The sequence below is a fragment of the Xiphophorus maculatus genome, chromosome 9, assembly GCF_002775205.1.
Source record: "Xiphophorus maculatus strain JP 163 A chromosome 9, X_maculatus-5.0-male, whole genome shotgun sequence".
Taxonomy (NCBI): Eukaryota; Metazoa; Chordata; class Actinopteri; order Cyprinodontiformes; family Poeciliidae; genus Xiphophorus; species Xiphophorus maculatus.
Genome location: NC_036451.1, coordinates 21,006,414 through 21,032,581, shown reverse-complemented (window position 1 = coordinate 21,032,581; position 26,168 = coordinate 21,006,414). Strand labels below are relative to the sequence as shown.

The window sequence follows — 26,168 nt, the reverse complement described above, 5'->3', positions numbered from 1 at the left end:
ATCACATCTTTTGACCAATTACTGTGTCAAAGTAAATAACCCAAAACGGTGCTCTTGATAATGCAGCGGATGTCAGATGTTGCCGTCAGTATTTCTCTCACAGAAGTTGACACTGAACCTGGACATGACAGGCCTCACATAGTTCAGGAGTGTGTGCAATACAGGAATATCTTGACTAATATTTACTCTGGCACCCCAGATAAAAGCTGGAGAGTCTGCTGGCTTCAGGTCATCTAAAAATAGTCGCTATCAGTCAGTGAGGGTCAGTGTCACAGAGTGGCAGAATTCAGATCAAACCGCAGCGCTCACCAGCTGACATTTAAAACTGGCACAGAGGGGAACCGCTCCACCCAGGGTGAATGGGTAATGACCAGTGTTCCCTCACACACACACACCTACATTCAGTAATTTTCTGGTGATATCATTTTGTAAACCATAACATAAAGCGACAATACCAACACAGAGAACGATGGGTTCACTGTCAAAGTACGAGCAATTAGATGTTTGGGTAGTTTGTTTCAAACTTTGGCATATTTATCTTAAAATGAAGTGGTACTGTTAGAGAAGTGACTAGAGCTTCCTTAATTTAGCTACTGAAATGTTTTAAACTCTGCCCTTAAAATGTCCTGTTTATGAGTTTCTTGCTTTGTCTTAATAAAAATAAAACAAGGCTAATTTAGTCCTACTGTCTTCGTTGTTAACTTAATAGGCCAGATCTGAGGAGTCGGATGGATCTAAGAAGAAGACTTCTTCCATAGCAGCAGCTGACATGCATTCACCTTTTTGAGACTAATTATTCTGTTTTTCCTCAGACCTTAAACCTCGTTGTTTGGTTTAAAAAGTTTTGAGGGTTTTTTTTTTGTCTCAGCATGCATCTGCCTTTCTGATTATTTAATGGACCCAGCTGCATTTTCAGATTTAAATGTATTCAATTCAATTGTCTTTATTACTTTTAGAAACCCAGTCTTGCTTTCATATAAACTATTTGCTTTACAATTAAAATCAACTTGATCTGAATTTATTGTTCAATAATGTGATTATGCAGCATAACACACTATTGCCTGTCACAAAATACTGCATTGTTTGGGGAATTTTGAGGCTGCCAGGGAACAGTGCTGGTATCCCATAACATAATCTACAGCTAAATGGATTAACATTCCCAAAGTTTTAGTTTTCTCAGCTTTAACCAATGAGCTTTTCCAACCTCTACTAACTCTATGGATGGGGGTTTATTTCAAATAAACACTGTCAAGCACAAATCAAACTTCAATAAAATATTTTTGCTGATGTAATAAATAAATGAAATACTGTTCTATAAATATATCAGAGTTTTTAATCTTCTTGTTTTAGATAAATAAAACATTTCTTTGTGATAATTTGTTTTTGACGTGTATTTAAATTTTAATTATTTTCGTGTTAGTATTTCTTATTTTTAGAGGTTATTTCATCCTGAAATGGGTATATTAGGAATTTCCCTTTAGTACAATAAACGAGTGAAAAGTCGTTTGATCAGTGAAAGCAGGGTAAAACGCTTTAATCGCTTCTTAATCACAAAGGCGTATTCAGAATCCCAGTGCTGCACGTTCATTGGCTGGAACATTATAAATAGTTGTCAATCATATCTGAACTGAATGCTGATTGGTCAAGTCTTTGGCATCATAAACAGTCCTCCCGCGAGCAACTGAACGCCAAGTAGCTTAGCAGCAGCGTCATTCACCAACACTTTACGTGATTTCGTAGCGTAAAGCGTCCTGGTTCGCTCTCGAGCTACGTATCTTTCGTTGGCAGTTTACCTTTGGCAGCAGGTGAGGTCAAATGCAGCGGGACAGAGCGGAAGAGCTTCGTTGACACAGGTGGAGGATAATTTTTTTCGTTTTTTTTTTTTTTAGAAAACCAAAAAGGGAAGCAAATGGAAGACGGTGAAACAACGCTGGTGGAAAGCCTGATAATATGGGTGAGTGTATTTGGTCAAATGAAGCTTAAAGGACTGCGGTATTTTTGTCACCTGTGTGGTGTAGGTGGTAGGGCTCTGCGGAAAGCTAGCCGAGTGAAAATAAAGAAGTTATGTTAGAAGACACGGCTATGTGGTCTACAATAAACTGATATTTTCTTTTAGCGCTTAGCGTTAGCTTGAAAGGCATAGTTACCGTAGCAACACCAAGTCAACCGGTACAAAGAGTTGCAACAGGGTAAGGAACTACAGCCTGCTGCATGTTACAGTTAGCATTCAACATATGCAAATATGTCAATTATGGAGCTCTGAACGTGCCATAACCCAACAAATACATAATCATTACACATAAAAGCATAAAATAAAAGAATATTGTTAATAAATAAAAGTTACATTAAAAGTGTTTGAAATAAATATAGAAAGTTGAGTGGACTAAGACTGAAAATCAATTAAAAAAATTCCCTTTCTGTAGTCATACAGATAATTGAATTAATCAGGAGATTTTTTTTGTGCTCCTGGAATTAAAAGGGGGAAAAAGCTATGTAACTTATTAAATGTGGCTTTATAAGTCAAAAACCAGGAGAGTACCTAGTATTGTTTAAGTATGTTGACCTCATGTAGATTTATTAGATCTTACTGAGGATGTACTTGTATAAAAATATGATATTAAAATTGCAGACGACCACACCACTGACATTACTTCTGTGATGCTTCAGTTAAACATCCTATAGTCCTGCACTGCATCACTATCACTGTACATTGCCAAATAAATACTACAGGACCAACCACATCCTGTTACACATACACAAATGACAACAATATGGAAATAAACTTTGGCTCAGTTGATAAAAATGACAAACGATACCTAATATTGATGGTGAAACCAATATATTATGTATCCCTAGATCATGTTTCTATTTTTATTTTCACTAGGTATGTCTGTAAAATTTACAAAAAGATCTGCATTTCTTTAATGAGCAATTAAAAAACAGATGGGTTTAAAACAATCTGAAAGTTGCACTCTTCTACAAGTTCTAATACTATAAAAGTTGCAGGATACTAGTCACCTGACACCTCTTTTCACATTTAGTTTTTTGTGTATTTCTTACTATTAGAAATTTTCCCAAGGACAATTCTAAATTTCTCAATAGTATAATGGATGATGGATGATAAATTAGGCTACACTACTATGATCATAACGATCTTGTGTTTTTCCTCACAGCTGCAGACATTCAACACTCCAGCACCTTGCAGCACCGTGGAGGAGCTCACCACGGGAGCAGCAATGTCACAGGCACTTCATCAGATGTAAGAAATCACATGTATTAAGAAAATAGATGGCATATCTGTAAAAAAAACAAACATTTTGTACAATGCCCAATGATTAAACAAATGACTAGTTGTTAAAAAGAAGGGGAATTATTACCTAGAGACTTAAAAAAAAAGTTTTTTCCCCCATTTGAATTAAATGTACTTTTTTTTTTTGTTGCTGTTTTTATTTATTTTTTATTTAGTTTTGTGAAACCACTTTCCAACTATGCCAGTGAGTATAGTTGCTTCAGGCATGTAATCTCACAGATCAGTAGTCAAACGTTGGCCTTACCTAGTGATAAATTACTTTTATCATTGAAAAGAAAAATGAATTTTCCGTTTTTCTAAAAGATGTTACATGCAGTTCAACTATTTTTTCTTTCCACTGCTTGTGGTGCAGAGACCCCACGTGGTTCAACGAAGCATGGACGAGCCGTATCAAAACAGATGTTGAGGACAACTGGAGACTGAAGGTATAAAGACACATCCTCACTGTGTAGCATTGGCCCTCTCTGAATGAATGCACTGGTTGCTCCACATTTCATTTAATGCTGACCACAAACCTGCTCCTTTGTTGCTGCCTTTAACCTGCATTGAATAGATTTGTTGTGATTCAAGTGTGGGATTAATTATAATAATATTAGGATTAGATTATGTTGACGATCTAACAAAACAGTCATGATGATGATTAGAAGGCAGATTTTAGCTTGTGTGTGTTTTCTATTCCTCCTTCTTTATTTAGCTTTGTAAACATTTCTGTGGCAAATATGGATTTTACCTGGAGTGTGTTTGTCTTTACAATTAGAATACAGTTATTTGTTTATTCTTTTTTTTTTTTTTACTTTACTTCAAACAAATAACATGAACATACATAGGATCATTAACTCAATGACAAATATCAAAATATATAAAAAAAATAAGAAGGAATAACTACATACATTGACAGTGTTGATGTTAAAGTCTTGAAATATTTAAAGCAGAATGAATTAACTAAAAAAGCAAAAGTTAAATAAATATATATACATTGGTAAAATAAAACAATGTGTACTTTTTCAGTTATACTGTTTTCATAACAAAAAGTGTCAGAAATATAATCAAATACATGTAAAAAAGGGTATATTACACCAAAAAGACAAACAAAAGTAAAAAATATAACAAAGGGATCTGCTTATGAGATCAAGTAAAATTTCTGAAGTAGAGTTAAAGTTTTTACCAGTTTATTATTGTTAAAATTAAGTTTTTCCAACAGAAAAAGTTTGGAAACAGAAAAACAGTTGGAAAAACTGCCTCTGTTGTTTTAATTTAGTATACTGTTACTTAAATAGGTGTATGATGTAGGACTGCACAGTTCAATGCAAATTTATTATCAAAACTCATTGCACGCAATATTAAAATAGAAAAGAACTGGTTTGGCTGCAGTAAATTTTAGCTAATAATTTAAGTAACATGGATTCTGATTCTATGTTGGTAACGTATTTGATGCTTATTCTTTAATGCAGCAAAAAATTGTTTGAGAAGGTAAAGTGGCGGTGAAGTCATTAAAAAATTGCATGTTCGGAATTAACCCAGAATGTTGAGACTAACGATGTTGAGTAACATTTTTTTTATTATTTATAGCAAGTCATATTCATATAGTGACTTTCACCAACATATTGCATGTTGCATTTTGGAGCCTTAGTTGGCAATTGGTCTTTTTGATACATTTGAAGCTGATTATATTTTCAAATCTCTCTCCTCTCAGATGAACAATCTGAAGAAGATCCTTCAGAAGGTGGTCGACTATTATAATGAGGTATGAAGTCCATAGATTCCCCCTGGCTTCCTGCAGTAGTGGTTTTATATTGGTTTTTATTTGGCAATTTAGGAAGTGTTTTGTCTATAAAGGTTTTATAAGGTACATAAAGGCATAAATAAGGTTTTTATTTATGCCTGTGTGTCACCAGGTCATTGCTCAGGACATTTCATACTTCCCTTTGCCGGATGTCTCACGGGTGGCAGAGCACGCAGAGCCGGTGGAGATGGGAAGGTTGCTGCAGCTCATACTGGGCTGTGCTGTCAGATGTGAGCAGCAACAAGGTTTGTTACTGCTTTTACGGTTGGAACAGATGTTGTATAAATATAGTTGCTTATAATTCTATAAGTCTTTCTGAAGTAAAAGCAAAAAGTCCTCTTGTTGAGAAGATGTTCTCCTCTGTTGGCAGAGTACATTCAGATAATTATGACCATGGAGGAGTCTGTGCAGCATGTGGTCATGAAAGCTATCCAGGAGGTTGGTTCGTTAAGTTTCTCTCTCATTTAAATTAGATTTTACAGACAATTCTAGTTAAAATTGGCACCTTGTTTTAATGTTTGGAAAAGTCTTTGAAAGGTGCCAGATGCAGAAGTTGTTGTGGAAAGACCTGGATAGACCAGTTATTATCTGGCCTCTGTCTTTGCTGTGAACCCAAAGCAGAAAGACATTAATCCATCCACCCATCCATCCATTTTCTAACACCCTTGTCCCTAGTGGGGTCGGGAGGTGCTGGTGTCTATCTCCAGCTAACGTTCCGGGCGAGAGGCGGGGTCACCCTGGACATGTCGCCAGTCTGTCGCAGGACATTAAACCCAGTTACCTATTTATGTGTCATTGTTATCATTCTGTTCACAAACATCATTTTATATTTCATGTTTTTGTTTTATCATCCAGCTCTAATGTTCATGTCTGCCAACACTGGTAGTGACCATACTACACATTTATTCTTTTTTATTATTATTATTTTGAAATGTAGAATATCATCATAGTTGGCTTTTCTATGTTCCTTAGTGATATTTTGTCACCACCCTGGTTTAACTAGGCTGATGTTTTGCAGCTCTTCTGTTGCTTATATCTAATAACCTGATGACATTTTCCTCATCAGCTCATGAAAAAGGATAATTCAGCAGCATTAGGAACAGAGCTGTCAGGGGACCCAGAACAGCAGGTCAGTAATTATTCTGTCATTTTGTCTTCTTTTTTATTGTATAATGTATAGTCATTCTTCACTAATTGACATTTCATAATCAACAATGTTCAATGTTTTGCTGTAAAAGAATGTAACAAGAGCTGCAGTGAATTTCAAAAGTATTGAAACTCATTGATACGTTTCACACTTTGTCACAAAGTATCACAAACTGTAATACAGAATCCACAGATCACATTTTCCATACTTCATCTGAACATGGAAAAACACAAATGCAATTCCCCCAAGACATTACTGTCCACATAAACTGACAGACTGAGCCTTTGCTGCTTTAATTAATCATTCAAGCAGCAAAGGTAACTCTCCAGAAGCTGCAGAGATCCCTAGGTGGATGAATGTGTTGACAAGACAAGTCCTACTTATGTTCTCCATAAACCTGGCCTTTTTAGAAGAGTGCAAAACAAACCTATTGTTAGGGTAAAAAAAGCCTGAAGGTGTCGGGTTTGTAGCTGGTCACAAGCAATACTGTTGACACAGGAAGTATGCAGAAGAACATCCTCTGGTCAGATGACCTCCGTCTTCATGCAAAACACCATTATGTGGACTGAAACTAACAATGCACAAAAACCCCACTATGCCATTCCCAGCTGTTCACAGTTGATCAGAAGATGGATAGAGCCAACTTGAAAACCTTTTAGAGGCTGCACAAGATACTGGGAAGGAGGTTCAACTTTCAGCAGGACGACAATCCTAAACATACAGCCAGAGATTTACTGGAATGATTTACATTAAATCATATCCATGTGTTACAATGGCCCAGTCGAACTCCAGTTTTATGAGTTATTCATTCAGAAGTCTGAATATAAATGTTTTACAATTATTTTAAAAAGAAAACGAATATAATTTCTTTTATACTTCAGCTTTTGCTACTTTGTGTAAGTCTTCATAAAACCAAAATAAAATTAAGTTTGTGGATGACGCATGACAGAGGATGTGGAAAGGCTGGTTTTCTTATAAAATGCTTTGAGATGACATCTGTCTCGAATGGTGCTGTATAAATAAATTAAATTGAAATAGCTCTGATGTTTGACATTTGAGAAGTGTGTTTTCTAATGTTTTTTTTTTTAATTTTTCATTGTAATTCTGTTTCTCAATCATGTGTCCAGGTGAAAAAACTCCTGGCAGACCTTTCTGAACTCATGTCAGACAAGGACGCATTAGCCCAACGCTGTCAGGAGCTTGACTTACAGGTGAATATAAAGCTTGTTCACAACCTCATTCTGTTCAGACATAAAGTTCTTCATAAAGCACTTGGCAATAAGTTTTTTGTTTTTTTTTTCCCAAAGTGGGCTCTAGAACATCTCATTAGTTTGCAGATTTTAACTTTGTCTGTGTTCAGACATGCATGCCTTTGGTACAGTGTAACCCAAAGTTTTGCAACTCTCTGTAATGCTTGGCTCCATTGTCTGGAGCTGCTGTGGCAGAATGACTGTGGACTCAGTCTGGGTTGTGCTGGCTCCACTGTGGCATCCAGCCTGCACTACCACTGCTAGTGTGCAGGGAGACCACGTATAACACAGGGACTGATCAACTGTTTACCTCGATTCTCAGCAGATTGATTTGGTCAATTTCCTGCCTTGCTTGGGTCTCTGGGCAGAGAGGTAAGTAAAGTGCAGCTTATCGTCGGGGAGACGGGAACTAAACCAATCTAAACCAGCTACTCGAATGTTTGCTCTAACTTTGCTAACAGAGGGCTCAAACAGGGTTCTGATGAGATATGCAAAGCTTGTTTAGTAATTTTTGCAATATTCCAGTATTTGAATGGGAACTTTGCTAGCCATTTGTCCTCTTCTTTAGGGAAAAGCATGCTCAGAAACTCACAAAAATGTGAAGTCAAGCTACATTAAACATGACTATTTTATGTCCATATGTGTGTTTTAGGGGTATTGTCTTAATAACATAACTTTAAAATCGGGCAATGGTTTTAGTCTTCCTAATTCAGTCTATTAGTACAGTGCTGTGAAAAAGTATTTCTTCCTTACTCATTTAAAATTTTTTATGTGTAAATCTTTAGAAAATATGAGATATTTACTGAATGGAAAAAACTGCATAAACCAACTTGGTCTTACATGAACAAATAATTGCTGACTTTGGTCAATCAGTTAACTGTGTTCAACCAAGAAAGCTAAGTTCGGTTTTGTTAGCCCCACCCACACGGGACTACGAAGAAACCTTTAGAATCAAGAAATAACTTGGGCCTGTGTGACAACATGAAGCAGACTAAAAGGTCTAAAAAGCAACACTTTGCACCCAGAACCAAAGAAATTCAATAATGGATGGAAAACAAAAGGCTGTACAGCCATTTACAGGGCATATCCACAAAGGAATAAACTTAGAATGGTGGTGAACCTTCGCCGGAGTGGCTGACCTTCTTAAATTACTCCACAAGTGGATCAGCAACTCATCCAGAGGGTCACAAAAGAAGCCAGAACAACATCTGAAACCTGACTTGCCTCTCAGATCAATGTTTCTGATTCAACAATGTGAAACTTTACAGCTAAGCCATACATTGGAGTTGTGTTTTGTTTCTTCGGTCTCTTTTAATTCTCAGATGTAACTTTTCTGCTCTGCATGCTGTTATTGACCTGCAGGAACTTTAACACTGCAGCTCCTTTCTGCTTACTTTAATCCACATCAACATAAAACTCCTAATGAGAGCTGCACTGACATTTTTGTTCCTGGTCAGGTGGCCGCCCTCCTAGAGGAACGCAACAGCCTTCTGGCCGAGAACGATGTCCTAACAGACCGAGCCAGCCAGTTGGACACATTTGATGACCCCAGCACGCCATCAGGCAGGAAACACAGTCAGCTTCAGCAGCAACTGGAGACTCTGCAGGAAGAGAACTTTAGGTTGTTTACTGTGGCTTTAAATGCTTCTCAGCTGTGTATTTGCAGCGAAGACCAAATGCTCATGTGTGTGCGCGTGCTACCTCTAGGCTGGAAGCTGCCAAGGATGACTACCGGATCCACTGTGAGGAGCTGGAGAAGCAGCTGGTTGAACTTCAGCATCGCAACGATGAGCTTACCAGTTTGGCAGAGGAATCACGGGCTCTCAAAGACGAACTGGATGTTCTGAGGTTGGTGTTAAACAAATGCTTCCAAAGTTGTTCTTTTTGTCATTTGTAATAAAGTTAATATCTGTACAACACTGATTTCTAAACTGTAGTTTAACTTTTCTAGCTTCTATTCACTCCTAAATACATTGATCTATGTGTCACCCTAATACTCTACCTCAGTAAACAATAAGTAGGTTGAACAAAATTGGCCTGCACTTCCATTTTACAGTGCTTGTAAGAGAATTCCAGCAAACACATCAATGTTTGTAAAAGTCCAAAGAATATAAATGCTTTTGGAAACTACTATACTACTACAAACGACACTTCAGTCTCACTGCAACATTTGACTTATTTACTGGAAATAATTGTGTTGATTTTCTTCAGGAACTGCTCAGACAGAGTGGTGATCCTGGAGGCATCAGTGGAAACCTACAAGCGTAAGCTGGAAAATCTCGGTGACCTAAAGCGGCAGGTGAAGCTGTTGGAGGAGAATAACATGATCTACATGCAAAACAGCGTCACTCTGGAGGAGGAGCTGCGCAAAGCAAACGCTGCCCGCGCACAGCTGGAGTCCTACAAAAGACAAGTAAAGAGCTTACTCTTATTGCAAGATTACATATCATTTTTTGATTATATGTCATATAATTTGCATTTGGGGAATGTGTTTAGTACCAAGCATATAGGGCTGCAACTAACGATTATTTTAGTAATTGATTATTCCATTCAGTATTCTCACAATCTGATAATAAATTGCCACACTTTGCAATTTTTTTATTTAGCCTTTTAAGCATTTTTATTCAAGATTGTATTATACTATAATGTTTACAAAGAAGATTTTCATCTTAAATGCAAAATGTTTATATTTTTTGGACAGTTTTGGCTTAACATCTGCTAATATTCTAATATTCTTTCAGCAAATTATCTTTTTTTGAGTTTGTATGCTCTAGTTAACAATTAATCAATTACTTAATTAGTTGACGATCATTTCAATAATCGATTCATCTTATTAATCGTTTCAGCCGTACAAATAGATTTGTTTTTTTGTTTCAAAAGGTCCAAGACCTCCACAATAAGTTGTCAGAGGAAACCAGACGTGCAGACATCATGGCGTTTGAGATGAAAAAGTTGGAAGAGAAGCATGAAACTGTGTTGAAAGAAAAAGAGGTTCAACATCTTATAACATTTCACCATTAATATGTACTATATATTGGCTTTGCTTAACATCTTTACCTTTTAAAAAAAAACAACTTTACACCGTTAGCGTATCATCATTGAACGAGATTCTCTGAAGGAAATCAACGAGGAGCTGCGATGCACTCAGGCTCAACAGGACCAGCTCTCACAATCAGGTACTTCATCAATCAATTAATGATGCTTTTATTTACTGCCTAAAGTACTGTGGAAATGATTTATCCTCACACTGATTTCTTTTTTTGTCACTCAAACATGTTTCAAATAAACAAATAATCAGCCTGACAACAACAACTAATTAGGTTTCGAGGGCAAGGAAGTTAATTTTATTATCTTGTTCTACCTTAATGACTTAAATTGTTAGAAAACTGCATTTTCTGTTTACTGATGTTATCTTTGTCTGGTTGGAAAATATAAGTATGGCAATAAAAAAAAAAGAAGCAAAACCAGAAGAAAATTGTAAGGGAGTAAATACTTTTTTTGCACATCACTGTACCTTTTTGTACTTAGGGATCCTTCCCTCTGGCAGCCCCAGCCATGAAAACCTGGCAGCTGAATTAATTCCCATTGAGTACAGGTAGTATTTTACTGCTTCATCGTATCCATTTGTATTCTTTCTGCTACAATGTTGTGTGTGATTACTGACTGTCGTGGTTATTTAGAGAAAAGGTCATCAGACTGCAGCATGAGAACAAGTTGCTGAGAGTGCAGCAGGAGGAATATGAGCAGGAGAAGATTGCCACCCTGCAGACCCAGCTGGAGGAAGCTGAGAAGACTCACAGCAAACTGGACACAGAGAACAGGTGTGCTGCATTTGTGCTCCTTTTTGTTGATTCTCTTTCTGCATGTTGATGTTTTTCTGTTTGCTGCTTCATCTTCAGATTGAGCCTAGAGCGCATCGGTGAGCTGCAGCAGCAGGTGGAAGATCTGCAGAAGGCTCTGCAGAGCCAGGCTGCCAAACCAGATGATGTGAGGGTGCAAACATGCTCTGTCAGCAAAAAACTGAGTTACAATGTAGTCTGAAGCCAGACTGGAAAAAATGATAATTGAGTGAGAGAGATCAGGGAGTGGAAAATATTTAATTTCTTCCTTCTTGACAAATACATTTTCACTCCCTTTGTTACTCAATTACTTAGTGACTTAATTACGGTACTTAAGTTCCTAGTTACTAACCTAAGTATTTGGTTAATTTGCTTACATACTTGTAACGTACTCACTTGAGTACTGAATTACCTGCTATTTGAGTAGTTTGTGTATTTAGTTACTTGGGCTCAATTACTTACTTGCATAATTAGACATTTGAGTTTGACAAAGTATGTGATATGGACATGAAAAATGAGGAAGAGCCTTCAATAGAAAGGCTTCATCCAGGATGTTATGCTCAGTTTTGACATATCTTTTTCATTTTCAGTCAAATCTAAAGAGGAAACTGGATGCTCACATGTAAGTGAGTTTGCTCTCAGATAGAAATACAAGCTTATGTTTTCCAGTAGGTGGAAGTGGATCACTTGTTTTTCCTCAGGTCCCAGCTGAACGAGGCTCAGGATGAAATCATGAAGAAGAAAGAGCTTCTGGAGGACCTTCAGCCTGACCACACCCAGACATGTATGGTTTAAAAGTTTTAATGCAGTTGTGTTGTGCTTTCAACATGTAATAGAAAACTGACTTGTTGCTTCTCAGCTTTGAAAGTGGATGAGCTGATGGCTGCTCTGAAAAAGAAGGATGACGACATGCGGGCCATGGAAGAAAGATACAAGATGTATCTGGAGAAGGCTCGCAATGTGAGTTAAATTAATTTAGCATTGGTAACTCTTAGATGTGGAGTGAAATCAAGTTACTTATCAATATTTTCATCTTGACCCTTACTTTTGCCTTGAAGGTAATTCGAGCCTTGGACCCCAAGCTGAATCCTGCCACCGCTGAGATCCAGGCTCTCAGAAGCCAGCTGGCAGATCGGGACAAACAGATTCTCAACCTTGAAGTAATTGCAGCTTTATTTAATTGATTCTAGTATGAGTTTGCAAACAATTTGAGTATAGCATTCATTAATTGTGAAACTGAATGTGTTTTTTTTCTTCTTAGCGTCAATGTGAGCAGGCCAGGCTAAGAGAGTATGAGGAGAAGCTGATTGTTACAGCCTGGTATAACAAAGTGAGTTGTTACAGCTTTAATTAAAAATGCATACTATTCACATTTCACAGTGGTGGCATTTACTGAAGTGATTGAGAGAACTTTAAAGCACTATCAGACTTGGATAGCAGCATAAAAAGACACAATGCTTATATTCTTTTTGCAGACATTGACAGAGTTGTAACACGTTTCTGTTTGGGATCTAGTTTCTGACACTAGACAAGGTTGATCTTGTTAATAAACAGCTAGTTTCATGCAAAACCAAAATAATGCAGCATCTCACAACCAACCATAATACTCATCAGTAGCGATTCAATAACAAACGGTCAAAATAAAATGTCTAACTTTATACTGAACAGTAAATGCACCGTAGTAGTCACTAAAATATCATGCTGTCAACAACCGTCTTCAATCTGGGTGTTGTTTCTGCGAGATTTGGTTAACTATATTCAGTTCTCTATCGGTGGGATGTAAATAAATAAAGTTAAAGGAAGCACTGAGGAATAAAAGCTGCATAAAAGGAAAATTTTTCTAATGCATATGTCGCAAGGTGTCAAGTTTACTGATGCTGTGAGACGGCGAGTGAGAGCTAAACTTTCAGCAGATAACATGAAGTTGCTTTGATGTAGCTTTTTGAAAATAAATAAATCCTTTTAGTGGTAGAAACTAACAGTTTTATCTGACACTAGACATTCAGAACAACTCAGAATAAGAAGTATTTAAATCACTAAGCTATTAACGCCACATAAGCAGAAACCAGGAGGCTGTCGTTGCATTTAGTGCTGTTTTTTTCCCCAGCTGAACACCGTCTATGTTTTTATATGTTACCTTTGTTAAAGCCGGCTATCAATCAGCGAAGAAGGTATTTTTGTTTTCCATTCTTTCCTGGCGACTGCGCTCACACGTGATGTTGCCTTCGCATTAAGATAATGAATGATTTCTCACCGCAGGTATGCTCGGTAAAAGTGTTGATTACTGTTTTTAGGACTTCTCGTATTATTGTTCTCTAAAGAGACAGACTTGGCTAATTATGATCGGCACATCTCTACTAATGACATTTTCAGTTTTCTTTAAATCAATGACTACAATTTACCTCTGGTTTCTGTGCTATTAGAGTTTGCACTTTCAGAAGTTGGCCATGGAATCTCGTCTCGGAGGCCGCGCTGCCGCCATGTTCCCCCCCGGCCAGTCCTTCCTGACGCAGCAGCGGCAAGTCTCAAACGCCCCACGCAGGGCCGCTACCGCCAGCGTGCCTGCCACTACCTCCAAATAGACAGTGTCACAGCACCTCACATCGATTAAACTAGGCAAAAATACACAACAGTGTAAGCACTCAAGTGACCTTAAATGCATCTGCTGTCAGCCTTTGAGGAGGGTCAGACTGCGTGTGATCAGTGAGAACTTATCAGACCCATCCCAGGTCAAAGCAGAGGTTGTGTTGGTATACCCTGCTGTACATTAGCCTGAAGGACAACCTTGCAGAGACATTACCCCAAGTTGACCTCACAAGCCAAAGCTAGATGTAGATTTGCAACGACTATCCTCTCTGCCTTGTGATTGTTTTGTTTGTCTTTTCCATCCTCATATTTAGCTTTTATAACATAGCTCTCCTTGTATTGTGGTAAGGTCAGAAGTTAAAGGGGAAAATCCTTGTGGAAAAGAGGCCTGCTATTTTAGCTTTAGTTTAAATGGTGACTTGAATCTCTGAAATCTAATCAAATGAAATGATTGTACAAATATTTAAGAAATGTACGTCACAGTGGGGACACTTTAAAAGGTGTGGTGTAATCCAACAGCATGAATAGTGTTGATCCAGCCATATCTGGTGCCGGCCACCAAGGATTTCAAAGCATTAAACAAGCACTTGTTCTCTATTTGTCCTATAATTGAAAAGTTTATAATTTCAAATGCTGTTGAAACAAATTAAGTCATATTAACTCTAATTAACACTTGAGGTGCTGCAATAAGAGGTCTGGGAGTAGTCCATTATCTTTTCTATATACTCTCGATGGGAACTGATGGACCTTTTTGATTACTGTATGTGTTGATTCTTTAAGTCAATAAATATGTTACTGATACAGAAATTAATGATTCAACACCAGCTTTTCATGCAGCCATCACATCCAGGTCGAACACTTTTAAAGCTCCTGCAAATTGTAACACTAAAACTTTTAATACATGTCAATGTTTTCCTTTAGGATGCTGATTAAAAGAACATTTTGAAAAGCACTTATTGTCTTTTGTGCTAAAAGTGATCAGTCTGACACCATATAGTTAAATATCCACCACCCTGCAAAAATATTTAGTTTTGACACGCAGCAGCCACAGACACAGGCGGATTTTATGGTGACCTTTTGAAGATGGACTATTATAAAGTTCTTTACAAATATCTGAAAAGTGGGGAGTGCTTATGTATTCAGTCCTCGGTCAATTCTCTGTCAAACCATCTTTCACTGTGATCTCAATTATGAATGCAGAGTCAATACAAAATGCTTGTCCCACTTTTCAGATATTTACTTAGACGAAATCCTATAATCCTTATTCCTTACACTTCATATTGTGTCACAAAACATCCCCAAAAAATTCATTGAAATTTGTGTTTTTGGAAGGTGTGTGAATTCCTTTACAAGACATTGTAAGATGTTCAGGTTTAGCAGTCTCTTTACTGCCTTTTCTCTGTTTATTGTCAGCAGCACAAGATGTTCTGTTATACGGCCACATGTGGTTAATGGATGTATGTCACTTGAATCTCTTTCTTTGCAGCTAATTATTATTGTAAATTGCTGACTTAAAGGCATAGTCATTTAATAAAATAGACTGTACAATCAGGTAGAAGGTACACAGCAACCTGCATAATGCTAAATGTTTGTGTGTAACTTATTAAAGAAATGTATAATGAATTTTAGAAAATTTAATAGCTTTTTTGCTGAATAAAATCTTTTTCAAAAATTGCAGTTTATTTATTTTTTTCAGTCAAATCTCAATCCTCAGTAGGTTATATTAAGGAAGCCGTGACTAATAAAAGAAAGCGATTATATTATCACATCATCCAGCATCAGTCTACTAACAAAAACAAATGCAGAAATGAATCCAATCATAAACACGATTCGTTGACAGGCTCTCAAAACAAAAACCTTGTGAGTAAATGATGGGGTCACATGAGTTTGAGAAGATTGATGATGGTTGACTAGGATAAATGTTGGTAATCGGATAAATTATTACATATAGATTTGTCTGAACAAGGAGAATGTCAGATCCATCAACATTGCCTGGTTAAAAACACTGATGTTTCTGCAATTTGTGAAAATGGATCTGTTACTTTGGCAAAGTGCCTGTGGTCCATCCTGCAGCTTATGTTTTATCGCATGTAACCTTCAAGTCAAAGCGGGATTTTGCAAAGATCTTGAATGGATGTGGTGTGCGTGTGGCTCCAGTTATCCCTTCTGTACTCAGCTCAACGCCATCAGGAGTGGAAAAGTGAAATTTCTGGAATAAGATGACAAAAAACAGGAAGAGTTCCATCCTTGCCAGACCTTCACCGAGACACGCTCGCTTTCCTGAAAAGAGAAAAAAGGTACCCTCATCACTATCCTTTAAACGCATGGTTTCTGTTTCCTCTTAGATCATTTTTACCAGTGTGTCTTTCCTGTTCAAAATCATAATTCCAAACTAAGTTTATGTGCAGAATTATCACTTAAATGCAGTTGTTACCGGCGGAGAAAGGTAAAAATGCTTCCTTCTTTATGAACCTGCCGTCTTCATCCAGGAAGTGTTTGGGGTTGAAACTGTCGGGGGTTTCCCATTCGTTCTTGTCAAAAAGAACAGAGGTCAGGTTAGGCATCACAGTCGTCCCCTGCAAAGAAAGAAAACAGACTTATGAGACGACAAATGACGGATTACAACACTTAAAATCTGGAAATGGGCTTGAAAAGAATCACTCAAATACTGGTTGCAGAAGGAAATAATAGAAAAAAAATCAAAATACAGAAAGTTTTGTGAAGATACATTTTTTTTTCAGAAATTTGCTAATGTCAAGTATCAAATGATAATTCCCAGAATATAAGGACATGTTTGATCCTGAATTGTGCAAAGACTTTACAACTAGAGCAACTAAAGTCCACGGTAACATATTGGTTTTACTATTCTTTGTGGCAGATAAAATCACCCTGTGAGAATCTTCTGTGGCTTTTGCAAAGTCATCTGTTGTTGCTTCAGACTCTTGCTTGTTTAAAACATTCAAATGTGGTATGTGTTCGGGGGGATGATCAGACACACCTTTGGTATGAAGTAACCGCTCAGCACTGTGTCCCTGGCAGCCATCCTGAGTGCGTTGAGGGGAACGATGTTTCCCATCCTTTGGATCTCATGGATAACAGCATCAGTGTAGGGCATGTTGGATCTGTCTGCCATGGTGGGCTGGCGGCTCTGTCCGACCACTTTGTCTATCTCTTCCTGGACTTTGTCTATAAAGCAAATCAAATCCAGTTGCTGACCACATGCAGTAGTCTTCCTTTGGTAATTTGATCTGTTGGTGAACATGGTTCTGATCTGAGCTCACCCTGGATGTGAGGATATTTTATAAGGTACAGAAGTCCCCACTGCAGAGTCTTTGAAGTAGTTTCACTGCCAGCCAAGAACAGATCAAGACAACACAGAACCAGGTTTTCTTCCACAAATCCCACATCCTGCTTTCTGTTGTGCTGTTGAGCAACAATGAAGAGACAGATACACGGTCAAGTCTTAAATGTGATATTTCACAGCCTTTTTTCTTTTTTTTTGGTTGAACCAAAGCGAGTCCCATACTCTTTCCTCTATAAGGAAGTTGTCGATGTAATCTCGTGGGTTGCTTAGATCCAGATCCAGCTTGTGTCTTTCTATCTCTTTCCTGATGGATGCCTTCAGAGAGCTGGAGCTGCTGAAGATGCCATTGTGAGGCCCTGGCAAGTGTCTCATTATTGCTGGGAAAGCATCATAAAGCTGTTAAGAGATGAAAAAATAAGTGCATCAAAACGTACTGACTGCAAAAAAATTTATTGCTTTCTGACTTTTACACTATTAGTGGAATTTTAGAGAATAGCTTCTTTTGATACTTTGTACAATTTGGGGAAAATATTACGGTAATCTTCTTTTGCAGCAACAGCTGCGCTCATGTGAGGCAGATTGTTTCTCGCCCTACTGGAATTTAAGGAGGGTTTGGATAAGAATGAAGCACTCCTCCATTTTCAATGTTTCAAAACTCTTTGCAAACATCCTAATGCTGAGCCAGAAACATTCCCATAATGTGAAGAAACTTTTCATAACTCAGGAAAAGTGGGTAGTGACTCCATCTAATTGGATCAGACTAGACTGAACATGTATGCTTGCTGTTCTCATTCTTGGTAGAATTAATAAAGTGCTGTTTGAGTTAAAATCACCAATATCTGTTCAGGGGAATCTCCTTTTTCATTTTTTATTACCGTACACCCTGCAACTTTCTCTGTATCTTACCAGGGCCCATATTGAGCCTTCCAGGTAGGCCATGTCTGTCAGATTCCTCAGCATGCTCTGGAGGTCCTGGTCACTGTAGTCAAACCTTCTCCCAAACACAATCTGGCAGATGATGTTGGACACAGCATTGTTCAGAAGTGGCACCGGGTCAAAGGATTTACCTAGTAAGAAGACAGAAGTCTTTAAATACAAGACGCTATCTGTGCAAAAAATCTGGTCTGTTTTCCGCTGCTGTCAACCTTCCTCCTTCTCCATGGCCTCCTGCAGGTGTCGACTCTCCTGACAGATGTTCTTCTCCATGGAGCCCTTGGCCATACCAAAGGTACGCAACATGGCCATGGCAAAGCGCCGTTGTCTCCTCCACACCTTTCCATTGCTAAAGAAAAGACCACCTAGAAAAGGCAAAGAAATCGAACATCCCTCAAGTGTTGGTTGCCCTGATGCTCTAAATCTGACCAACCTGACTCACCTGAGTTTCCTGAGTAAATCCTGGTTGCCATTGGACTGTGAGGCCGGTCTGCAAAGTTTTCTGCCTGTGTTACTAACGCCTCTTTCACCGTCTTCCACCCGGACAAAAACACTGTTTTGTGTCTTCCCAGACGTATGCAGAACACATTCCCATAAACATCAGCAAGCTGTGATTGCAGAATCAGAGTAGAAGGGTTCTATTGTGGAGCATGTGACTCTAAAATAATGCAGTCAATTTGTTGTTGACACTGCGACCAAGCATCATTTTTTTTTTGTTGCAATTTTTGAAGTAAAACATCTCTAAAAATGTAAGAAATGGTAGACTTTTATGAAAATTTGCAATTTTTATGTCAGGCAACAATTGTGTTAAAATGCTGCACTACCAATATTTTCTTATTTCAGCTGCTTTTTTTTTTTTTTTTTTTACCTTAGTGAGGTAAATATGAGGCTGCTTGGATTCAATGCTGAAGATGTTCCCAAAAAAAGGAAGTGCAGGCGGTCCTGGTGGAAAGTGAGGCGGATCCTTTCTGTTGAGCAAATTTACGACGATTAGGATCGCAAAAATCAAAATCAGCATCCATCTGAGACTGAACCACTGGCACAAGCTGCAGAGCCACATTGTCACAGTGAAGAGAGGAGGGAAGAAAGAAGGCTTATCAAGATTTCTGTCCACGTGGTTCTGAGATGGGCTGGTACTCTGCTGACTCCAGGTCTGGTAAATGTGAAGTGTGTGACTGAATCAGTCTACTCACTCATTTGTAATGTGCATCTGCTTTGGCCAGCTGGGTTTCACGGATTTGGGTTTTGTTTGGGTTTTATGATATTTCAGTGGTACAAACATTTAGCATGAATTTTCAGAAACGGGATAAGAGACTGCAGGTCATTCAACTATATATTCTCTTATTTCTTTTAGTGAAGTGTATGTCTGCCATTTTTACTTTAACCAACCAGCAGATGTCAGCAGAGTAAAATATTTGTGGATTTCAAGCCATGATGTGAAGTAGCAATTAATTACTGATGATCTGCTGAGGTTGTACTCTGCCTCTCACCCATTGACTGCTGGAGATAACCCCCCATCACACCACCTATCAGTGCAAAGTCATCATGATTAAGGCATATTTATTCGCCTTGATCATGATGGCTTCGCTCCAATGTTTTGCAGCATATTTGGCATACACAAAAATGCAGCTGTCAGCTTCCCCACGAGAGCCCCTGGTTCTCCAGTCCCTGAAGACCAGCTTCATGAGTGCTGATGACAGAAGGCCCTTTTGTGACACTGACCAAGTTTAGTGCAGGCATTTGAGGAACCATGTCTGCCAGGAACTGCACTAATTCTGTCTTGTCATTGTGCCAAAAGAAATTGGATGGAATGTTATTCTTGTTTGTCACCTTGCATCTTCCTGCCTTGCCACGTTGAGACCTGGTCTCGCCTCTGAGGCTAGGTGAGTTGTACACATCCTAACCCTTACTGAGAACTTGTTAGCTCTTCTTAATGAGATGGTACTAGTGAAGGAGTTGACCTCTGATCAGAGTACAGGAAGCAGCAGGTGCTTCTATGTAAAACGTCGAATAGATGAGGAAACTGACAGACCTCATGAGTGAAAAGCTTGTGAATGTTACTGAAAATAAGGGTGGATAAAGTGAAAGCTTTTTGTTTTACATGTAAGAAATATTTATTTGTACAGTTAGACTGTTTATTATTCTGACATTAACAGCAAAATGAAAAAAAAAAATCATTCACTTCCATAATCGCATTATTATGGAAATTTCATTTATCAAATAATGATAAGCCATTTCAATAACAAGAGAAAGATTAATCTTTGTCTTTAAGTTTCTTTATTCGAAGGCAAAAGCGTTCGAGGACCCGTCTCACTGAACGCAGTCAGGAGAAGAGCCCTGAACGCAGTCACATCACATCGTTACATAGTCACAGCAAGGAAAAGACCCACCCAAAGTCTGAGCTCTATTGCCAGATGGACCACAGAGACAACCATCACCCCCACCTCATGAACTATCCCTCACCACTTGGAGGGGACGATTTTGTGGCAGGAAAGAGAGTCGATGAGGATTTCGGCAGAAACTTCTAATTCTTCTTTGTCAGTCATGGGTGCAGAGTCTAACAAGGGTACAAACTACATTCCACACATGTCAGTTCTTTAAGACAATTGCCAGGCTTGGCATTTTACCCAAGATGTCTTCAGGTCTCTTATACTATCAAAGCTGCGGAAACATCTAAACATTATCTTGAAACTTCTTTAATGGAAAAACATATCTTGAAGAAATACAAAAACACAGCAGATATAATCAGTAAATAAATGGTAAAAAGTATCAGTTCCATCCATAAGGCTAAAAACCGAAATGTTCTATTACAGCATCATAATTGTAGTCATTTATTGTGCTCTCTTTTAAGCCAAAACAAAGTTGTTATGAAATAATTCCTCAACAATACAGTTTATCCATTCAGCCTGTGTATAAAAATACACATTTCTGTATTTGGTATGTTCTTTTTACTCTGTTCAATAAAATGGAGGATGCAAACATTTCACAAACAATATTTTCATTTTCAGATTTAGTTTTAGGGAGATGCTATTTAAGACAAATTCTTGCTCGGTCCTATTTGGAGTCAGGGCAAAGTATAATACCTTTAATGGGGATTAATTCACTCAACATGCTTTTTTAACAAGCACCTATGCCAAAATCATTACGGTCAGTTTTCTGATGAGCAGAAACAAGTCTGGTAAAAAGTCCTCAGCTCAGCGAGCCTTAGCAGACACCTTGTAGGGATGAGGCACTCGTGTCGTCCCAGTAATTCCTTCAGTGCTCAGTTCAACTCCGCCAGGAACGGAGAAAGTGAACTTCTGCAGTAAGCCAACAAAGAACAGGAACAGCTCCATCTTAGCGAGGCCTTCACCAAGACACACACGTTTTCCTGCAGAGCAAACACAGATACACACCATGTTTTAATATGAAGAGTGAGATTATTATTCATAATGTTATTCTTGGAAAACATAGGTGGAGCACTAAAAAATTTTCATCATAGGTTTTAAAAACTTTCCTTTAATCTTAGTCAGACACGTCCCATGCAACCAAACCATGCTGGTTTGACATTGGTCGACATTGGTTACATGTCGGCAGGACACTTTGGTCATGGTGACAACTCAATGACAGGTCATAAATATCAGAGTGCTGTACCTGCAGAGAATGGTAGGAATGCTTCTCTCTTCACAAACTTCCCATTGGCATCCAGGAAATGTCCGGGGTTGAAGGTGTCTGGAGTTTCCCATTCAGATTTGTCAAACAGGACGGATGTCAACATGGGCATTAAAGGTGTGCCCTGAAAAATCCAAAGCATCAGTCAGTCATTGATGCGAAAACACATTTTAATGCATTAACCATTTACTGCTCAGTAAATTTACCTTTGGTATGAAGTAACCACCCAGAGTTGTATCCTTGGAAGCGACCCTGAATCCGTTCAGAGGAACAATGTTCCCCATCCTCTGGATCTCATGGATCACAGCATCAGTGTACGGCAGGTTCTGTCTGTCGGCCATGGAGGGCTGGCGACTCTGTCCGATCACTCTATCAATCTCTGCCTGGACTTTCTCTGTGATAGGATTTAAATATGATGAATTTGGCTTTGACTGGAGAGAGAGAGAGATTTCCTTTCTCAGTTTAAAACAAGGCATGTGTTTTACTTTGATTCATATCATTGAGAGAGTAGACACAACTGAACTCGCTGCAGAGCTTTTTGACTGAAATAATATTTTCAGCATCTTGCCATTACATTTGACAAGCAGATTTTACCTGGTGGTGCAGCTCTTTGACCAGTGTGCAATGGTCAGTTTTTAAGTTACTGAACTAGATTTAGCAAGTGAAAATGTTTAAATACTGTCATACTTAGCTTCTTTTATTTGTTCAGTTGTAAAAATATGGTAAAAAAGAAAAGAAAAAAAGTTAATACTGCTCCACAACAGCATATCTAACCTCTGTGGTGTGTATCCTGGTCTTTGTGTTGCTTTTTCGTTAGAATAAACGTTTAATGCACCTCTATATTTAGCAGAGGTCTATAACCCTAGACCAGCAGATCTATGGTCCTGCTGTTTTCAGATGCAGGTTCCAACAAACCAGAATCAAATGAATGGCTCGTTGCCTTTGCTAAAATAATTTTATTTTGCGGTAATTTATCTGATTATTTTTAAATGTCATTTTCAGTGATGCGGATTATGTTGGACCAACACATTATGTCCCTAAGGTTTGTGGTCGCTATGTGACAAGATGTGAGACATTCAAGGTGTGTTGTTACTTTTGAAAGGCGCTGTAGAAAGTCACTCACCTTGAACTTCAGGGTATTTTGTTAGGTAAAGCAAAGCCCAAAGCAATGTGGTGGCTGTCGTTTCTGTTCCTGCCACCAAGAGGTCGAAAGAGCAGAAAGCCAGGTTGCTCTCTGTGAAGCCCAGGTTAGAGTCTTTGTGCTGCAACAACATAAAACACGTTGGTTAATGATTCAATCCTCGACAGAAATAGTTTTGGTTAAAGTGGAACAGCTTCAGTGGTGGATGGTCTACCTACGTTCTCCATTTCAATGAGGAAAGTGTCGATGTAGTCTCTGGGGTTGCTGGGATCCAGATCCTTCTTGTGCTTTTGGATTTCCTCAAGAAGGAGCTCTCTTACTGCGTTATAATTGCTAAAGATTTTATTGTGAGGACCTGGCAGATATTTCATCACTTGAGGAAATGCGTCATAAAGCTGTTTGTATTGACAGAAATGATAAAACAACCAACCCATCATGATAAAAATCTCACCCGTCAGAATCAGTGATACAGAGCAGCTTCATTCAGAGTTAACAGGCTTACCTGACCCCATATGCTTCCTTCAAGCCTAACACCGTCAGACATGCACTTCAGCATCGTCTGAAACATGTGGTCATTGTAGTCAAATCTTTTTCCCATAACAAGGTTGCAAACAATGTTGGAGACGGCATTGTTAAAGAGGCCTGCTGGGCTGAAGGGTTTACCTGAAGAGGAGTTTTGAAGAATATACATATTTTAAAAAAACAGCCTTGCACATTAATATCAGTAAAGTGACCTTTACAGTGTATCTAACCCACCTTTCTCACTCTCCATTTCCTCCTGCAGGTGTCGGACCTCCTCACAGATGCTGAGCTCCAGGGTGTTTTTGCCCAGACCAAAGGTGCGTAAAGTAGATAAAGCAAAACGTCTCTGTTTCTTCCATATCTCTCCATTGCTTGCAAAAAGACCACCTAAATAATACGTCCACAGAGTTGTAAACATCAGCCCTTCAGTTTATAAAGCCCAGCATTTTATATACTGTGCACTGAGAAATAGAAACTGATTTCACACCTGAGGGCTCAGTGTAAAACCTCTCTAAGACTGCATTCAGTGGCCGATCCACAAAGTTCTCAGCTTGTCCCACGATGGCCTCTTTCACCATCTTGTGGCCGCTCACAAACACCACAGACTGCCTGCCAAGGCGCAAGCTGAAGACGTTTCCGTAGATGTCAGCCAACTGTGGACGGAAAATGAACAGTATTAACACTGCTATATTTTATTTTATCTTATTTTTTACAGTTCAACCACATGGTGTCATTAACTGTGTGCATATAGAGCTTAATTCAAAATTTTGTTAACATGGTTTAAATTTGCTTTTTTCTAATAAACTGTTTAAGAGTTTTCTTAAGATCCTGAATTTAACAATACATAATTGAAGGCAATCAAGCTGCTACAAATGATATCTTCCTATTTCTTAGCTTAATTTGTAATTACTGAAAGTATGCACAACCTCAGAAAACATTTTCATATAAAAGCTCACAAGAACTTTTTATAAGCATAAGTTTGCCTTATTTTCAAGCCTTCGAGTTAAACTATTTTCATAAATTATGTCTTCATAATCCATACCTTGCTGAAATAAACGTGAGGATGTTTGGTGTCCAAACTTAAGATGTTCCCCACAAAGGGGAGAGCCTTCGGTCCTGGAGGAAAGCTTGCTGGTTTCCGGTTCCTAATGAAGTCGGCTATCAAAAGGAAGGAAAACATAAACAAAAGTATCCCCCTGACGTCCAAACTCAGGAAAACATCATCGAGCCACATGGTTGGATATTCAAAATGGCAGCTGTTGTTTTTCCACCCTCTGTTTCTATACAGCCTGTTGAGAATTGACTGAAATATCTTGAGTTAAGCACATCAGTGTCAGGGAAATGAGAAACACAAAGTTCCTCTGGCTGCACATATGGAAAAATTGTTATATAATACACTGCAAACCACTCCTACCTGAACCATGAACCTAACCCCTGTTGCAATATGTGTGATGTAACCAGTGGTATTCTAACCTTCATGAGATTTCAGCGTGTGCCCTGCAATTTTGCTACAATCCTCTGTGAATTTCAATTCTGTCCTGAATTTTGGTTCTCCATGATAAAAATGTCTCAGGAAATCTAACATCTGACCTCAACTATCATAAGAATCTTGGGAGAAGTCAAAGCATCTTGATCAATGTGTCCACAGAAACGGACACATTTGAGTTTGTGCATGGAGAAATTGTCTCTGCGGTGACGTGTTTAAAGGTTAAACCGTTGGATCTAGACGTTAGCTGGCTTTTCTTGGATGGAAAGAAAGTCACCGCTGATGATCCTTTCTGCAGACCAAATTGTTTTAGTATTGTAGTCCATCTGTCGGTATAGCGACGGAAGTGAATGAAGCCGAACCTGGTTTACATTTTCACGGACTTTAATCGAGGCTTCTTTAATAACACCCATCTTCTGCAAGTTAATATCTGTTGCTTTTGACCCTGTCAACTTTGCTGCAGTCTGCAAACGTACTGTTCAGATTGTGTGTTCTTGGGTAAAAGCCATGCTAACTGGACAAAGTACATTGATAGCAGAAGGCACAGACCATATTTACAGTGCATCTGATTGTAAATGAGCTTAAATCAGGTGGACTAGTTTACAACTTAAACTAGGCAAAAAAAGATAAAATAAGAAAAATTACCTTAAGTATTTAAAGTTTTTACTTGCAGTTGGCTTAAAAAGTTTATCTGCTGCAGAGCGACATTGTCACAGTGAGGAGAGGAGGAAAGAAATGAGGCTGATTAGGATTTCTGTCCACATGGTTCTGAGATGGGCTGCTTCTCTGCTGACTCCAGCTTTGGTAGACATGGTGTGTGTGACTGAATCAGTCTACTCACTCATTTGTACTGTGTATCTGCTTTGTTCAGCTGGGTTTCATGGATTTGGGGTTTGTTTGTGTTTGATATTTCAGTGGTATAAACATTTATTATGAATGTTCAGAAAGTGGATAAGAGACTGCAGGACATTTGTATGGTTGCGCAGGAACAACAGTGAAAAATGCATGTCTGCCTTTCGTACTGGAACCAACCAGCAGATGTCAGTAAAGTAAAACATTTGTAGATCTGAACCCATGATGTGCAGTACCAACATGCTGTGATAGACTGGCGACCTGTCCAGGTTCTGTCCCGCTTATCGCCCATTGTCTGCTGAAGATAGGCACAGACAAGCAAGTACAGAAAGTGGATGGATGGATAAGTAAGGAGATCCAACCC

The 26,168-nt window shown here is 38.5% G+C and overlaps 3 protein-coding genes across 3 annotated transcripts; 1 reads left to right on the top strand and 2 right to left on the bottom strand.

Annotated features, from left to right (window-relative positions):
* Window positions 1–1,747: 1,747 nt before the first annotated feature.
* On the top strand, window positions 1,748–15,508 carry hook1 (hook microtubule tethering protein 1). Its single transcript, XM_005795564.2, has 23 exons — window positions 1,748–1,805; window positions 1,890–1,954; window positions 3,174–3,259; window positions 3,663–3,735; window positions 5,004–5,054; window positions 5,206–5,338; window positions 5,464–5,531; window positions 6,160–6,222; window positions 7,368–7,451; window positions 8,948–9,111; window positions 9,198–9,338; window positions 9,702–9,903; window positions 10,371–10,481; window positions 10,579–10,666; window positions 11,019–11,085; window positions 11,171–11,311; window positions 11,390–11,477; window positions 11,920–11,951; window positions 12,031–12,113; window positions 12,189–12,289; window positions 12,388–12,489; window positions 12,591–12,659; window positions 13,753–15,508. The coding sequence occupies exons 2-23, from the start codon at window positions 1,910–1,912 to the stop codon at window positions 13,909–13,911; spliced, it is 2,151 nt and encodes a 716-aa protein (XP_005795621.1). The 5' UTR covers window positions 1,748–1,805; window positions 1,890–1,909; the 3' UTR covers window positions 13,912–15,508.
* A 215-nt stretch (window positions 15,509–15,723) lies between these two features.
* On the bottom strand, window positions 15,724–19,231 carry LOC102224294 (cytochrome P450 2J6-like). The gene is made up of 9 exons (XM_014470780.2): window positions 19,021–19,231; window positions 18,595–18,760; window positions 18,365–18,517; window positions 18,126–18,286; window positions 17,442–17,615; window positions 17,197–17,338; window positions 16,914–17,101; window positions 16,350–16,491; window positions 15,724–16,195 (listed from the first exon to the last, which is right to left on the bottom strand). Exons 1-9 carry the CDS (start codon window positions 19,210–19,212, stop codon window positions 15,990–15,992), a joined length of 1,524 nt encoding a protein of 507 aa, XP_014326266.1. The 5' UTR covers window positions 19,213–19,231; the 3' UTR covers window positions 15,724–15,989.
* A 1,179-nt stretch (window positions 19,232–20,410) lies between these two features.
* Window positions 20,411–24,827, bottom strand: LOC102237323 (cytochrome P450 2J6-like). The gene is made up of 9 exons (XM_005795566.3): window positions 24,509–24,827; window positions 23,954–24,119; window positions 23,701–23,853; window positions 23,447–23,607; window positions 23,163–23,339; window positions 22,927–23,065; window positions 22,010–22,197; window positions 21,786–21,927; window positions 20,411–21,522 (listed from the first exon to the last, which is right to left on the bottom strand). The coding sequence occupies exons 1-9, from the start codon at window positions 24,698–24,700 to the stop codon at window positions 21,347–21,349; spliced, it is 1,494 nt and encodes a 497-aa protein (XP_005795623.2). The 5' UTR covers window positions 24,701–24,827; the 3' UTR covers window positions 20,411–21,346.
* Between the last annotated feature and the right edge of the window lie 1,341 nt (window positions 24,828–26,168).